At 33.7% G+C, this 17976-nt stretch overlaps 1 protein-coding gene across 1 annotated transcript in view; it reads left to right on the forward strand.

Annotated features, from left to right (window-relative positions):
• LOC142354901 (uncharacterized) overlaps positions 1 to 8322 on the forward strand; it is an 11772-nt gene extending 3450 nt beyond the window's left edge. Inside the window, exons 2-3 of the mRNA XM_075407237.1 lie at positions 3405 to 3618; positions 7771 to 8322. Of these exons, the coding sequence (XP_075263352.1) occupies positions 3405 to 3618; positions 7771 to 8082 (526 nt within the window). The 3' untranslated portion in view covers positions 8083 to 8322. The remainder of the gene's footprint in view (positions 1 to 3404; positions 3619 to 7770) is intronic.
• Positions 8323 to 17976: the final 9654 nt, after the last annotated feature.

Genomic DNA, 17976 nt, shown 5'->3' on the forward strand with positions numbered 1-17976 from the left:
TTTTAACTCGACTTTGTTTGCAAACAATGTGTCGAGCTTAAGGCCAGCATAAATATTGGGTCGAGTTAAAGTCTTTTGTAAAATTTTGGGTCCAGCTATAGTCTTTTGCGAAAAATCAGAGCCGAGCTAAAGTCCAGAATGACTTTAAGTCCAGCTAAAATCTTTTCATAGCTCAAATGAGTCGAGTATGGTCGTTTCATAAGTCTGTACCTAGGTCTGGGTACGTTGAGATTGAAATAAAAAGGTTGCATAAGAATTTATAAAGTGCGGAAACCATTCCACTTACTCCTGGGGTGAAAATTTTTGGTAATCATACAGAGAACATATATGGTTTCATATGAGACGTACAAAGTTCTTTAGTATGATCTTGTAATACTCAGTAAGAATCATTTATGATCTTTTTATCACCAGTAGGAACCATATACGAACTTTATGTGCTTGCCAAGAGTCGCAAATCCAACTTTTTTTAAAAACAGTTTTCAGTTGGTGATGCAATTGCATCACAAATGAAAAGCTATCTTCCTCAGGACTCGAGCTAACAAAAATTGTCAGAGCTTGCAAAAATTATCTTACTAGAGCACTTTTTCTTAATTTAATTTTTGTCTATTGAGTGATACCGGTACACAGGTGTTTTGGGTGAAAAAGAAAAACTAAACTGTCCAGATGCATTGATGTGCTTGGAATTGATCTAATCTAGCTCAAAAAGAGAATATATCCGTATTTATTTTGTTTCAATAAAATTCCTCGCTAATGGAGACAAAGTGTTTTTCAAACGCCTGACTAAATTATACAGAAAATAATGATAATTGGGTCATGCAATTTATCCATAAATGATTAGCGAGATCTGAAATATTTAAAATTACTTTTATACGTGAAAATTTGTTTTCACAATTTTCATTTCCTGCTAAATTTTTTCATGTCTTTCTTCAATTTTTTAAGAAAACTTTCTGATCTAAGAAAGTTTGTGACTCCATGAAAGCGTGCTCGACTTAGTATGATTAAAAAGAATCATGTATTACTCAGTTTGATTACAAGTTTTTTTATGGTGCTCAACCCGAGCTAATGAGTAAATGCTTAAACCTTGGTGCAAATTTCAGAGGCAATTTTCAGCGCATATCTGGAAAAACTAGGTGCGCTGTGAATGCATGGGCACTTTGTGCCAGTCGTTGTGCTGACTTTCGAAACTAACGGCTTTTTTTGTCGATCTCATATAAATTGACCAGATTGAATATGAAATGAAAAAAATTACGCTCATTTTGATCGAGAAATATACCGAGGATGAACGTCGTAAAAGTTCTATACGATTCTTACTAATCAATCTAAGTCTACTTTGATTTTTAGAAGATTTGCTGTTGTTTGCCTGTGAAAAGAAAACAAAAGTTTCAAATCGTACTAGTCATACCATGTCACAAATAGAAAAATTACTTATGTACAATGGTTTTATAGTACGTATAACGTATTCCGGCTTTTATTCCGGCAAAAAAAAGTTGGACGAAAAGCAAGCTTTCTTTGTAAGAAATTAAAATACAGTTCAAATTTTTTATTGAAGCAAAAAAAGTTAGATAGATTTTAATTTTTGTAATTGATCAATAATTAGCCGAAAATTAAAAACAAAATTGAATTTTTCGGTTTGAATGTTGGGGGCGCTACCTAGCGCTCTATTGTTTTTGCAAAACCAGCATCAACTCAAAGGAAAACGAGCCCAAATTGGGATATATAGATTTTACCAGCCACAAAAAGATCATGTGTTCATCAAAAATTTGTGAATCATAACAGAAGTTGACAGTAGGTGAGCGGATTCAAAGAAATCTTTAATCCTTCAACGAAAATCAATAAAGTTGATTTTTTTACGCTGGTTCTGTTTTTTATCAAAAAAATTTTTCTTTCTTTCTCAAATTTGGTTTGAGCTTTATTATTAACCAGCAGGGCATTCCACGCTTTACTCATTTTTGTAACCACATTTCACTTTTCCTATCTTCAGAAATTTTACGTGTGAAACGTACTTACAAACTCCAAGCATGACAAAGCAATGCCCTTGATGGACAATTCAGTCAGTAATTTGAGATTTAAACTCGAAGTTAATAGGTGGAATCTACTTTCCGCGTAAAGTTTGCTTTAAAGTGAATTGGCTTGAAACAATATCAGATATCACAGATTAACACCAAATAAATGCATATTAATTAGAAATGTATAAAAGCGACATATCAATTGCAGTTTGATCCCACATTATAATAATGAATGTTGACAAAAAATGCCGTGATCATGTGAATTTTTAGTGTCTTAGTACTTTTTGAGTTATATATATATATATATATATATATATATATATATATACACATATATATATATATATATATATATATATATATATATAAATATAGTATTTAGTTAAGTTCTGCAACTACGATCGCCCTTTCGTTAACCCAGGTTGACCAGACACGGAAAACTTACTAAGGCCTCACTGCCGCGCCGTATAAGTCTTAGAAAAAAACCGTTACTCCCTCTTCACAGAACCACCAAACCTAGGTTGTTCCATCATCCATATTCTTCTCAAATCAGATTGTAGCATTTCTCTCATCGGCGGTAAATGCAATCATTTCATTTACGTTTGTTAACAGTAGGCATTCTTCAGAGCTAGCGCAAATGTTTGACTCGTCGGAACACCCGCAACACCAATTGTCATCCCCATAACCACCTCCACAACCGCATCTTTATTTACCAATTGTTTATTACATGTTTGACTAATTAAGAGCGCCTTCAACCTATTGATTAACACTACAAAAATTGTCTTTGTCCAGACCGAAATGAAGGCACCAAGAAGGAGGGAGGGGGGGGGGGGGTTGGGGGCGCATAAGAGTTCAAAAATACACGGCGTGGAAAAACTGATGAACGCACTTAAGTCTGGACATAGGTGACTTCGAAAGCACGGAAGTCTGACCAGAGGCTCTTTTGGAAGCACGACAAGAGCACAAAGGACCTCAATTTGGGTTACCAATAATAGAGTGAATTTAAGCTAAACCAACGCAAAAATAAACACTCATTTATGTAAGATTAACGTTTAAAAACGGAGAATTAATGTTTTCAACTCACATAAATTCAATTCAACGCTTACATAGCTAATTTCACACTTTAACGCATACACTTCGGCCCGGAAAATTTTGAAAAAGTTTCATTTTTTCTCCTTTGTGATGTTGAAGTTAGGATGTTGCCATTGCTAATGGTTCATTAAGTATGTCCAGATCCCTCCTTGCTAATCGGGGCTTTTCCTCATCAACATTTTCAACGAGTTTCTATCATAGAACTTTGAATTATTAGATGCATATCTCTTGCGCATAGCTTATCTAAAAATACTCGTATTTCGCTACATTTTTAGTTGAAACTAAGTAACCCTATTTGCTTTTCAGGTTTACATATGGCTACAATAACACACCAATTAACAATGTCGGCCTCATCCGCTTGGTTTCACCACTGGCTGAGCGCAATCTCATAAGGTTGTGCCGGGAACCCGTGGATGATGGCACTATTTTGCAACTTCTCACAATGGGCTCAATTTCTCGCAATCAGTTCGAGGAGCCAGAGGTTCTGCAGCAAGTCCCCTTCCGCGAGTCTAAGTTTAAGGTATCACCCTGCGTTTTATCCAACAAACTTTGGGTCTTTCCAGTGTAGCCCTTATCAACGAAATTATAGTCCCCCACGTAATTAGCCCCCCCCCCCCATTACAGCCCCCCATTATGGTATTTCGGGGGGGGGGGGGGGGATATGTTAAATGATACATACTAATTAAGCGGGGGGGGGACAGGAAGCATTTTATGCTACAAAACTCTGGTTCTTGGCAAATGTCGGGTTTCTCGATTAAAATTATTCAAATTTATCCCCATTTTTCACGGCCAAGTTTAAAGATTTGGGTTATCAGCATTTGTGGAAATCTGTGAGAGTAACTCTAGGGTCTGGCTGTGAATTTTCGCAAGAAAAGCGGTCAAGAAAAAATAGCTTTTTCCGCATATTTCTTACAATTTTTTGCGGTGAATTATTTATTTTCACCGCGTTCTCAGTATTCTTACAAAAAACAAGCTTCCTTACACGTGTTCGAACTTCTTATCTCCGGCATATGCATTCAACTTCTTATTCCACTTCGCCAACTCTCATGGACTTCTATTCTATTTCATGTGAATCTAAATCAGATTCAGTAAACGTTGGAAAGCAAATTCGGTGAATTTCGATGTGAAATTTTGTAAGAAATGCGGTGAATTATTTTCTTTCACCGCGTTCAGCCCATTTCTTACATTTATTTGCCACAAAAGTCGATGCGGTGAAATTTTGTTAGAAATGCAGTGAATTTCGCGAGAGACTTTTGTAAGAAATGCTTTGAAGTTCGGTTTTTTTTTCCACCGCATTCACAGCGTTTCTTACAAAACTTCGCCGCATTTCGTACGAAAATTCAACCAAAAATCTCGACCCGGGCTGAATTTAGCTTAAAATTTGAACACATCCGGCAATAGTTTCCTCTTCTTTGACAGGAGTGGAAAACTTTTTCTCTCTTTTCCACATTATGAGTAACACATTTCAACGCTTTACCTTTGACCATAGCTGCAGTATATACTAGCAAAATCAATGAAAGCCTAATAAGCCTCATTGAGTTTAGAAATGTATCTCTCACAATACCAATTGTGGATTCACAGGACAAATAACAGATTTGCAATTACCCATAACATGGTTCACAAGAACGGTTTCTTGACAAATTACCCTTCAGCGTTTTACTAGTTTCCATTTTACCCATTGCCATTCTACACAACTTGTCATTTTGCCCAATGCCAACTTAACCGGTACTCTTTGATTTTTTCGTTCAGTTATCCGATTACAAATTGGCAGTCGCTATTGTAAGTAATTGTTAAATATTTTTGGAAAATATAATCCAATGTTGGTTGTGATGTGTTTAATTTAAGTCCCACAGGCCATCTAATTATATAGTCGGTTAAAAAGTTGTTCTGGTAACTTTAGCAACAGAGTGAATTAAAAATGGCATTGTGTAAAAATGTATTGGGTAAATTGGCAGGTTGGGTAAAATGGCATTCAGTAAAATGGCTTTGTGTATAAAGGAATTTGGTAAATGGTCTTAACGCCCACAAACACAATTAAGTCTTTAAACTGGGTCTCAAGTAATAACTAAAAACTCGATAGCTATTATATTAGGCTTATTAGATGCTCGAAACTGTAAAAAAGGCTAACGTTCATACATGATTATGGTGGACAAAATTCATGTTTTTGTCATTATTTTGTACGGTCTAAGAAACTATATTTCATCGTGAAAAACGGCTACGCAAATTAAAAAATGCTGAAAAAAAACTATAACAACGCCCATTACTTATGAAAATATGCCGCCTGACACGTAATGAAAGCAAGATTACGTATTGCTGACAGATAACAGTCAAACTAAAATTTTTTGTGATGCGTTGTTGGTAGCCTTGATTTTTTCAATCAGTTATCCGATTACAAATTGGCAGTCGCTATTGTAAGGAATTGTTAAATATTTTTGGAAAATATAATCCAATGTTGGTTGTGATGTGTTTAATTTAAGTCCCACAGGCCATCTAATTATATAGTCGGTTAAAAAGTTGTTCTGGTAACTTTAGCAACAGAGTGAATTAAAAATGGCATTGTGTAAAAATGTATTGGGTAAATTGGCAGGTTGGGTAAAATGGCATTCAGTAAAATGGCTTTGTGTATAAAGGAATTTGGTAAATGGTCTTAACGCCCACAAACACAATTAAGTCTTTAAACTGGGTCTCAAGTAATAACTAAAAATTCGATAGCTATTATATTAGGCTTATTAGATGCTCGAAACTGTAAAAAAGGCTAACGTTCATACATGATTATGGTGGACAAAATTCATGTTTTTGTCATTATTTTGTACGGTCTAAGAAACTATATTTCATCGTGAAAAACGGCTACGCAAATTAAAAATGCTGAAAAAAAACTATAACAACGCCCATTACTTATGAAAATATGCCGCCTGACACGTAATGAAAGCAAGATTACGTATTGCTGACAGATAACAGTCAAACTAAAATTTTTTGTGTTGCGTTGTTGGTAGCCTCAGATTGAGTGCTCTTGAGGCCTTTCGTAACAAAAATCTCCAAAAAGGTGAAAAATCAAGACATTATAATGAAAATGAATCAATCGAAGCAAATTCATACTTAGTTTGGCAACATTTCAGAATGAGCAATGTCAACGTCGTCTTCAATTTTTTTAAAAATAGATTTTATGAGGGTGGCAAAATAAAACAAGCATTTTATCTACTTTTCATGTCATATATATTAAGATGCTTCGGAAAAATATAAAATTTGACTAGGCTTAGAAACTAAATAGATTTAACCATCGTCATGTATTTTCATATTAATAACTTTTAAGAATAATTCGATAAATAGGATTTAGCAAAACAACAGAGAAAAGAAATTTAAAAGAAATAATCGAAAAATTTTACAAATTTTTTCAAGAAATCAAAATCTAATTTTGAAAGGGTCCGAAGCAGTGGTCACTGCATTTAAAAAGTGGGTGAAATAGATAAATCTTTAGGCTTGTTATAGATCTGTTGAATTTTCTAGGCTAGATGTTGATGTGGGAATATCAAAGCGATCAAAAAGATTGTTGTGTAAAACAATTTTTTATAGAGAGAGGAGGTTTTTTCACAAATTTTTCTACATAAACTCTTTTTCAGACAGAAGTGGTTCCAAAGAGCATTAACGTTTGTCCAGCACTAACGTTAATAATTCAAAAAACAGAAATAAAACAAGCTGCCATTTTAAATTTTTTTCATTACTTTTACGAAAAAAATCGAGATGTTCTGAAAAGATGACTCTTAAATCATGATCAGGTTGACTGTTTGAATTAAATTTTTCTTAGATTAAAAAACGCGCGCTTGGTTTTTGAACGGACAATTATACTAATTATATTGTGAACTTCAAGTGGTATGCCATTATTAATTGAAACCATGATATACTAAAAGCTCATAGAAGAAAAAACATTAACATTCTGATTAACAAAAAAAAATTTTTTTTTCGCAACAGTTTTTTTGACTTGAAATTTTTAATTGCTGGCAACGCTGTTGCTACACTGCTTAAATACTTAAAGTACTAGAAAACTTAAAGTACTTTAACTTAAACTTGTACTTAAAGTGCTTTAAAATTGCTTACAGTAGATCACTCAAACATGATGTTTAGTTATTAATTACGCCGTAATTAGTTGAATTATATATGAAATTAGTAGTGGAAAAATGAATGAACATCTAGACTTTTGTCAACCAAATCCCTAAATATTTTGATTACTCAAAAACAATTACAATAAGTGAGAATGTGGTTTCTTCAGAGATCATGGAGAATAACAATCTATAATAGAAATTAAGAGAACTTTTTCAATTTTAAAATGACATTGAGAGGAATGATAGTTTTAATCGTCTTTATAGCTACAATCTGCGCCTTGTTTGAACCTTTGATGATTGTATAATAATACTACAAAATATATAGTCAGAAAATCAATTTTGATCTTTTCCAATATAATTTCTTTAGGAATTTGTGTATAACCCGAATTTTCATATTGTCAAATAAAATGTAATGTATCATCTGGTATTTCCATTCCATTTCAGAAAACTAAATCAATGTTTTGTTTGTTGGTGTTGGTCTATTTGTTATAATGTCAATGGTAAAATGGCACAGGGTATAATGGTATTGGGTATACTGCCCTGACACCAATTTAATCATCTAATGCGTGTTCTAGTACCCAAATGTACAGAGAATGGATTTATGCCCCGATTACAACATATGCACTGACCAATTGACCCCTGACAGTCATTTGTGTAAGGGTGACTTTGGGAGTCCTCTGTACAATAAGGGATGTAATCACGCCAAATACCCTCGATGTCTTATGGGAGTTGCCAGTCACTATGTTGAGGATAAAAGCGATAGAAAGCGCAAACAGTCTGTTGACTACTTCAACTCCGGCAATTATTTTTCCAACATTCCTTATTTCTATGATTGGATTCTTGAAATTGTGAACGATCATAATCTGAACGATCAAATGTATCCATAATTTTTCTCAAAAACATAACTTTTGCAATTTTAAGTATTTGAAATAACTCCACCCACGGATTTGAGTCTCAGAGCGTGTCAGCGCTGAAGCAGCATTTTTCAAGAGTAAAAACTTAATTCAGTTCTGAAACATTGTATCTCCAGAATATTTAAAGTTTCTTTATGTGCAGTTTGTCTTCCTTATGATTATATTGAGGTCATAGCGTTGACCCACGCTAATTTTTTTCCTGTACAATCTGCTAATTACTCAAGCGCCAAAGTGAATTCATTTTTTATTAACTACAACTGGTAGTTACTTTAGTAGTATACACGCTCTTTATTCTTAAGCTAGGCGGTAGGTAATTGCTACAAAAACCACTTTGCACAGTGGTTGCGACTTGCTACGCAAATTAAAGCTAGAAGTACCCATGCGGAAGCTCGAATCGCAGATGAAGCAAACGTTATTGGCGGGAGTTAAGCTGAAAATATTATTTTTCATGCAGCAAACATTACTCAAAATCAACACTAGCCAGTGTAACTTGTGACATGAGCAGAGTAGTGCCCATCAAGAAAAACAAAATGACTTCAAACTGATTTAGTGCTGATTTGCTCTGCCATCAACCTCCAAGTGATCAGAAAATAGTTATTGCTCAAACAGTACTTGTAATGGGAAATACAATGCAGGCCGACTTTTTTCTGCAGTCGAAATCGTTTTCTAAACATTCTTGAAAAGAAAAGAGATACCATACCATATGAAAACTCATTAAGCGTTGAATTAAAATCCGAAAAATATATAATATTAAGAAAATTTCGACCCCTATATATATATATATATATATATATATATATATATATATATATATATATCTGCTCTCTCTCTCTCTCTCCATCTCCCTATTTTTTGTCTCCATCTGCTACTTAGACACATACACACAGAAACGCAAAACAAATTATCACCAAGCCATCATCCCCACCCTCACTAAGAGTTTTTTGTTTTCTATGTTTTGAGATTTGGTCTCTATGCAAAGTCTGTAGTAACTCTTGTAGGGGTCATGTGATTTTGAAAACGCTAGAGGACGGAGTTTGAACGGCCTTTAGGCTCAAAAACACAAATATGACTAGAATTAATGAATTTTCTCAGAAAATCTGATTTTGTTTTTATTTCAATGTCTTGATGTTTGTGTTAACAAAAATTGTGGTTTTTAATGATTCTGAAGAGTTTCGGGATGTTTTGTCATTTCCTTACTTTTTAATTACAAGGCCGATAAACATATTAAGATTGCGCTTTGAAGTAGTGTTAAGCTATACTCTTGTGACTTTGACGTAACGCAAAGAACTGTTTGTGAAACTTAAATAAATTTCATAATTTTCAAATGTTTTCATAGATATTAGTTGTTTTGGCCATACGATGGCCTGCATGATGTTTATCTCTGATTTTTGGCTAGAAATTGTGGCTCAGGGGAGCGTTATACAAAAAGAACTGAATGACAGAAGGAATGCTAATGAAATTTGCAAATTTCAATTTTTGAGCTTCTCCGCTGGGTTCTAACGGCTCGCGATTATTCCTCTGAGCCAATCACATCTGTTGCTTGTCATCAAATCAATGTATTTAACTGTATTTTTTGTTGTTAATTTTGTTTCTCTGCTTTTGTTTCTACATTTGAAGTCGGTCACAGTTTTTTTTCTACCTAAAAAAAGTTTCCTCTACAGAAGCATTTTCTGTAGTAAAACAAATTTATAAAAACAAATTTTGATTTTATTTATCAAAAATAGTTAAAAAATTTGCAGGTATCAATATTTTCAGATTGCAAAATCGTTTGAAATTTGGAATAATTTTTAAAAATCGGTGAAACTAAATTGATACCTTTTTGAATTATTGCAATCTGGGTGGTCTCCATTACTCAATATTAGTTTATATTGATCTAAAATTTAAATGTTTGCTGATTATTTCTTATTGCCAGTTTAAAGGTTTTCTCCGATCTTTGATGTTTCCTCCTCTCTCTCTCTCAGCCTTTTAACTCTCGGTTTTTAATTTCCTCGCGTTAATGAACTGAGCTCAAGTTCCCTCCCGTTAGATGAAATTGCTTAAAAAAAACCCTCTCATGGGGTGAGTTCAGTAATAATTCGGGCGTGTTTCTAATTAATCAAGAGATTGATACAGCTCAACACAAGCGTCTAGGAAAAGCTATCTTCACATTGCGTCCTACACAATCGGGTCGCTAATTATCAGACAAGTTCAGTTAATTGCTGCGTTCAACTACGGAGCTCGCTATAACAGAAAGTACAATGACAATAGAAAGTAAATGAACTGCTCTGTCGAAGGCAATAGAATGTCTCACTGACTGATATTTTCTGCTATCAGCTAACAACGGCAAGCGCATTAAGGTTTTCTTCAGAGTCCTCGACAGACACCCAAAATTTCGGTTGCCAGAGGGAGGAACAAAATTCCTTGTTTAGCACAGCTATTTTCGTATTGAGCATATTTTCGATCTTCAACGGCTTCAATTGCATAGCCAGACTTCTCTGCCGCATGAGAAACAATGTTCGGTTGCAGAAATCACGGTTAAATCTAGAGCAGAAGATTGGCCAGATTTCCAAGAATGCAGACAGATGTCTCCTGGGCGTCTTATTTTCCGCAATGAGATTGCGTTTTTCAATTACTGGAGACAAATTATCTGAACAGGCGGAAGCTATATGATTGCGAATTCTATCGTGCCTTGAAATTGCATCTCTCCTTCCATGACAGGCAACTACGTGGTCACCAAATGTGTCCATTGTACCTGTCCTGCAATAAGGAAATTTTTTTCATGATCAAAAACCGCGATCCCGAGCATGTACTTTACACTGACTTGAAATTCCTTAGCCGAAAGTTGTAGACCTATTGCGGGAATTGGAGGCGCAGCAAGCGACGCGCCGGAATGAGGCAGGCATAGTGGTTAAAATTTTGCTTTCTCCCTGGTTGACGTTTGATTTTTTATTAGGACAGCAAGTTTATCTTTATCAAGTGCTTCTTAGATCTTCTTTTGCGTGTGCAAAAGTAGATTGAACGGTTCCAGACTCTGCTCTGGTGTTACTCTTTAAAAGTGTCATTTTCTGAGGGACGCCTACTTGTGATTTTGTTGACCTGTAAAAATTTGCAAAAACAGATAAAAAAGTCGCAATGAAAACAATTTCTTGTTACTTGATCTGAATTTACAAGATAAATAAAATATCCCATCTTTTTTTGTAATTTGACAGAATAGAAAAAGTTGACAATAATCACAATTTAAAAGATAAATAAAGCTTCCCATATTTTTTCTAATCTGAAAGAAAAGAATTCGCAAGACATGCAATTAAGTAGAGGATGAAAAAATTTATCCAAAAATAAAATGAGGTAACAGTGGTCTAACATCAATTTTTTTATCCTTTTAAAAAGAATTAAAAAAAATCAACAAGAACAGATATGTATCACAAAAAATAGTAAAAATTATGGACCATATTGTTCTAATTGGAAACATTTGAAAACAATTGATTACCATACTTATCGCGCATAATGAAATTTGGACTCGTTGTCTACTCATGCAGTATTTTAAGAAACAATCGACGCTGTGTTAGCTCAATGTGTCGAATCAAGATTAAATGGGAATTTTCAAAAAAAAGAACTTCCCCATATTAGGATAAAAGAAAGAACTTCCCCATATTAGAAGTTCATACTAGGACTTCACTTTTAATTTAATTTCCACTGTATGCAGTGATCAATAAGGTTTGTAGCACACTCTTAGTTAATTTGTTTTTGCATCACAAGCAAGGAAAAAACGAAAAAAAACGAAAAGAATGGAGCAAAAAAGTGTGTAAAAACACGAATTCAACTAAAAAGTTTATTATGATGATACAAGGTAGAATAACTTACTGACAAGTTAGTTTTGACAGAGAAAAAAGTAAATGGGTTTTTTGAAGTGTAAATTTAATGCTTTTGTTTCATCCAGTTGATGATCAAAATGTCTCTCCAAAAACATTTTCAGATGAATAAGTGTACTAAGAAGGTGTACTGATTAGAAATAAGAATAACTTCAAGTAATGACACCCATTTTAGCTGCAACAGTTTTACACGTGAAAACCCAAAACACAATACGCCCCAAAAACCTCAAATAGTATTTAAAAATGCTAACTATTGGCGTCGTGGTAACACGCTTAGTTGGAAAAAGTAGAAAGAACAGAAATAATAAATGGAACGAAATCATTTTAGGGCAAACATTTTGTGCAATTTGATCAGAAATCTTTTTTGAATACGAATACGATTTAAATCATATAATATATGCTTAATTGTTTTTATTCAATTTGCACCGAGTTCACAAAGTGATACAAAATTATGCTCAAATATATTAAATAAAAAGAACGCCTAGAATTATCCTCATTCACTATATTACAGAACACGGTTAAAAGTTCAACGACCTCTGAAAAACGTCCATCATCAACGTTTATAAATGGAAAATTGCCTTTTTTACAATTCCTGCAAAGGTCTTTTTATTGCGTGTTGTTCCTTATAGCATTTTCTGCAGCAAGAGCCAAATTTCTCTCTTGTTTTTTCTCTTGGCCTAAATCTATTAAACTTATGTTTTTGTCACGTTGGAACGTTCTGTTTCTCGCGCAGACTCGAACGATCCGCCTTGATCACATTAGTATAACCAGATTTTCAGAAGTTCAAAGGATAAACAAAACATTAAACTTACAAATTCCCTGGGACATATTGTACACTTCGTCTTTTACTGATCTCAGAATTTTGCAAAAGTAATAGCAAATTTGTTTCATATTGTAAATAAATTAGCTGTTCTCAACAGTTTTTTTAAATACCGTTTTAAACATTTTACGTCAATAACTCTGGTTAGTGCATCTGTGATTTCTATCTTTCGAACTTCAAATTTTCTACGCTCAACAATTCTGCGTCTACGAATCTAAATTGAATTTAAACAGAGAACATTTTGCCGTGCAATGGTTTTCTATCCCTAATTCGCCATATTTAGAAAGCTTAAACCATTACCCCAAAAAAATTTCACTATATACTCGATTATGTCACTCATTTTTAATACCTATGTCTCAAGATTACAACTGTAAGCGTGCCTGGATATTTGTTCACTAAGGAAACTTAGTTCAAGTTTGCCTCAAAACTAAATATATGTGCAAATGTTTTCCAAGGATAGTACACAAAAAATGAAAGATAGCCTGACAGGTTGATTAATTTCAGAAATTTCCCTCTCGACGCCAATTGTGGATTATTACGAAAACTATTAGGTTCGCAATTACCAATAGCACTGTGTAGAAGAACAATTAAATCATTGCATTTATTCCAAGTAATTAAAAACAAAAATTTGCAATATTTTTTGGAATAATTGCTTGCTCAGAAAAGTAAAATTGGGTTACGTTTATCTGAGAATACTAGTTACAAGTGTTAAGTTTTGTATAAGAGAATTATTGTAAAGGTAAATTATTTCCACGTTTTTTGTATCTCTACTCTTTTGTGGAAAATCTTTACGATAAAATGAAATACGGTTGCGAAATATGTTCACTCGTTTCCTTAAAACACAAAATTTATTGATGTTTGCTTTTTCTGACATCGGCCGCGTATTGTCTTCCCAATATTATAAACTTGAGCCGAACGAAAAAAAAAATTGAAATCAAAATTCAAGCATAGAACTGATTATCTTATTGAGCATTTTCACTCTATTCAGACTTAAAGATGAATGCCTTCATCAATTTTGATGCCCTTTTATACACAGGCTCTTTTGGGCAGTAATTAAGTGTGATAATAGAATAAGAGAGCCTGTCCGATGATCGAAGAACCCGTAAAATTTCAGACTGATTCTCCAACAAAATAAGCTAGCTAGCAGGTGGTAATAGCCAGATATAAACAACACCTGATTGGGTTTCATTTTCGAATCAACATTGGGTTTCATTTTTTCTCCATCATAAATATTATTCTTGGGAATATTTGATTTGTTGGATAAACAGTACATTTGCAGAAACATAAGGTTAAGAAATTGGGAAGGCCTTTCTTACAACAAAATCAGGATCTTATCCGATAGTGCCCTCCGTACGTGACCCGTCATCAGCATCATAAAATACAAAATTAGCGTCGTTTTAATTCAAATTGTTATAAGTTATTACAGCGAGTACGCTTTTGTTGTTGTAAATAATGTACATTCACTAAGCTGGGGGAGACATCGGAAGGAAAAAAATCCCGATTTTTTAGGATATCAAATTTCCTCCTACGAATTCATTTTGAGGGTAGACCAGTGTTAACCACAATAAGCGCTGCTAACATTCATCGTTGACACCGCAGTAGAGTTACTTTTTTCATCAGTCTTTTGGCAGGAATGTGAAAGTGCGTCAAAACCAGTACCAGAATGACAGAGTTGATGAGACTGAACATCCTAGCCAGAGTGTGGAAAGCTTCCATAGCAGTCGAGGCTCTCATCCAGGAAATATGAGTGGTCACTTCTTTGTCAGTTTGTAGAAAGTGTCGATTTCCAGAGAACGAGTCGAAAAAATCAATGAGCGAACTAATTCAAACTCTATGCAGTGTTGCACTATTATAATGCTGATAGCTATTAAAACTATTAAAACTTGAGAAATGACGTCACTTTTCAGATATAACTCTTAATGTAAAAATTTTTCTTCAATTGAAATTCTTTGCTCAATTAATTTGGTTGAAAATTAACCTGCGCTGAACTATCGAAACGTACTTAAAACATATACTATTAAATGTTGATACCAACATATTTTGGTATATGGTTTCAGTACGTTTCGGTCTTCAGCTCATGTTAATTGTTAACAAAATGAACACAACATAAAAAATATATACCATTGCTGTTGAAGACCATCATCTCCGGCAAACATAAAACTGGTTCCCAGTTTTCTCATAACTTAAGAAAAAATTGAACAAACTTTTTGTTTGAGACGGTACTTTTTCGGGAAAATAGGAATATAGGAAATTTCAAATAGTTACCAAAACCAGACGAATGTTTTGTCACTCATTGAGAAATCAACTCACAGATATATGCCTAAACAAAATTTTAAACAATAGCAGATTTTAGCTCAAATAACAGAGAAATCTGATGGAAAATTCTTTTTTTGTAGCAAACCTTATCACTACAGATAATTCTGGAACAAATTTCACAGTGGCCATCAGATTAAGTTATAATAGATTTTAAAACAAAAAATGAATTGTCCTTAAGTGTCTTACAAAACGAAAGACATCGTATCGTAAAGACATTGAAAGCCTTAAACTTTGCTTATTGGAAAAAAACCTGAAATCCGATTAAAGCTATAAAGCGACAAAATACAATACTATAACTTAATTTAAGGTTCATGTAGGTTTTAATATTTTCCTCGTACGCAAAATTTGAGGAATATTGTGATCTTGATACCCAACTCTTTAAATAGGGTTTTGACGATCATGAACTGATACAGCATCTTGGTGACGACAATTGGAAATTAATAATATGTTACAAGAATTCAGTGTTTGCTATTATTTGTGATTCTGACTTACACATGGTCCATTTTCTACCTGTAAGTCATTCTCAGTTGTGTTTCCTTGTAATTTTCTCAAGTCCTCATCTTCTTAAGTACAGTTCATTTTGCATTCTTAAAAGATATAAGATTTGTGAGCAGTAAATCATTATCATTCGCTTTAATGAGTAATAGCATAAGTAAGGTAAGAATTTAGTCGAAGAATCTTTTTTCGGTTTTATAAATTTTAGCCTGCTTGTTTGAAAAATTTTTGAGCCTTTTTCACCATGAATGAGATAGGTATTAGCAATTTCATGATCTTTGAGACACATTGTTAGAAATATGTGTGGTTAAACAGCATATTATTCGTAATAATTGCACGTGCTAATGGGCGGCGTGATGCATATTTCCCCACTAAGTTTAGGTGAAACTTTAAGATTAAGTTTGCCCATTCATTCAAAGGAAGTGTAATAAGTTTGAAGAGAAGCAGGATGAAAAAAAAACCTTCAAAGGAAAAAGCTGAAAGTTGATGCCTTTTATGCGCCATATCCAGTTACTTATAGTTACGACAATGCAAACTTAAGTCAGAGAATTAGCGCCTACAAAAGCCCGAGGCAAAATCGGCAAGATTTAATTATAAACTAATTTTGATATCTGTTTAATTTTTAAGTTAAATGATTGAAGTTAATTTCAAAAATCAATATAGATTAAATTTTTCCATATTTAGAACATGCAATTTTGTTCGAATGCAAGCCAGTCAAAACTTCATTTATATAAAAATCATATATAAAAAATTTTTTAAAAAATTACGCAAAAGTCAACCGTAAAAATTTATATAGTTCTTCGAATTTCAATGCTTGGTTTCAAAATTTAAACTGTTAGAAATTGCCGTAAATTGTGTCTAATGCGCCCCGCTACATCATAATTAAGGTTATACAGCATAAAACTATGTAAAAGTTGAACCTTTTTCTGAGTTCTGTTTGTAAGAAACACAGCGAAGGCAGGCAACGGATTTTGTGTTCTTAACAAATGCAATATTAAAATTTTACAGCTTTTTTCTAAATATTTTTTAAAGAAAAGAAATGCAATTTTATTTTAGAAACAATTCACGGTAAAACAAATCCATTTTTTCAAATGATAAAAAAATGCGCCAATTGGCATCGAATGGGATGAATAAAAAAATTCTTAGCATTAACACCAACTCCCTAGGTCGCCGCTTCTTAGTAGTTATACAAAGATCATACTTGATTGCATACAAATCATAAAGTATTTCCTAGTACAATCCTTTTGTAAGACTACTGAGAAGTCAAACATGATCCTTGTACGATTACCAAGAAATCGTATTTGAACCTAGTATCATTACTAAGAATCATTAATATATTTTTCTTAAACCTTTTTATCATTTAAGTTTTTCAAGTTTAGTTCGGTAAGGCATCACGTATGTGATTCCCCGGCATCACTTTGTGATCCAGCAAAAGACCATTTGAATATCATTTGCAAAGTTAGGCTTAAACCTAAGATTAAGTCCAAAATGATAACTAAAGTTTTGACATATTCCAAAACCAGTTAAAACCTAGAAACGCTCATTTATGAGAAATATTTTTGAAAAAGTTTTGCATATAACCTCAAATTCGTTTCACATTCGTGAAATTGTTTTAATTGCATAATTGTTCTTTCAGTGCACACAAAGAATCAATGGGAGATTGGATATGTGATATAACCAATTATTATGTCCTCTGACTCTATTATATGAGAAATTGTGGCACCAGTTGAAGTTTTATAAGACCTTGAAGTACTTCCAAGAAGTTTTCTCAGCTTAAATAGAAAGGGATATTTTTTTGAGTTTTCAGGCTATGAAATTTTTTTGTTTGATCCCTGTAAGATTTCTGGGAAATCAAATTTGATATTTGTATGACAAGAGTTCATACAAATCATACATGACCTATTATGATTACTAATGGTCACATATGACCAATCACGACTACTTAGTTCAGCAACCCGTGTTGCTTAAATGTAATAATAGCAGTAAAAGACTCAATTCAAAAAGGGAATACCCCGGTTGATTGTCCTCTCTAACGTCCTCCCATTTTGCTGTAAGAGTGGATGTGTAATTTGTTTCTTGGGGGGTAATTTGATGTTAAATTGTTCGGAGGGTTAATTTGTTCGGGGTGTGCAAAATGATGTAATAGTGGGCTGTAATGGTAGGGGTTTTTGAGGCAATTACCCCCTGGCCTAAATTGCGAAGTAAGGGTGGGCTGCAATAGGAGGTCTTTTTGAGAAATAACTCCTGGCCCAAATTGCGACGTAATAGTAGGTTGCAATGGGCTGCGATGTGAGGACTTTTGGGGGAATTACCCCAGGCGATTATTTTGCTATATGTGTGAGCTGCAATGGGCCACAATGGGAGGACTTTTGAGGAATTAACCCCTGG

The sequence above is a fragment of the Convolutriloba macropyga genome, unplaced genomic scaffold (assembly GCF_964194025.1).
Source record: "Convolutriloba macropyga unplaced genomic scaffold, txConMacr16.3 SCAFFOLD_512, whole genome shotgun sequence".
NCBI classification, from domain to species: Eukaryota; Metazoa; Xenacoelomorpha; order Acoela; family Convolutidae; genus Convolutriloba; species Convolutriloba macropyga.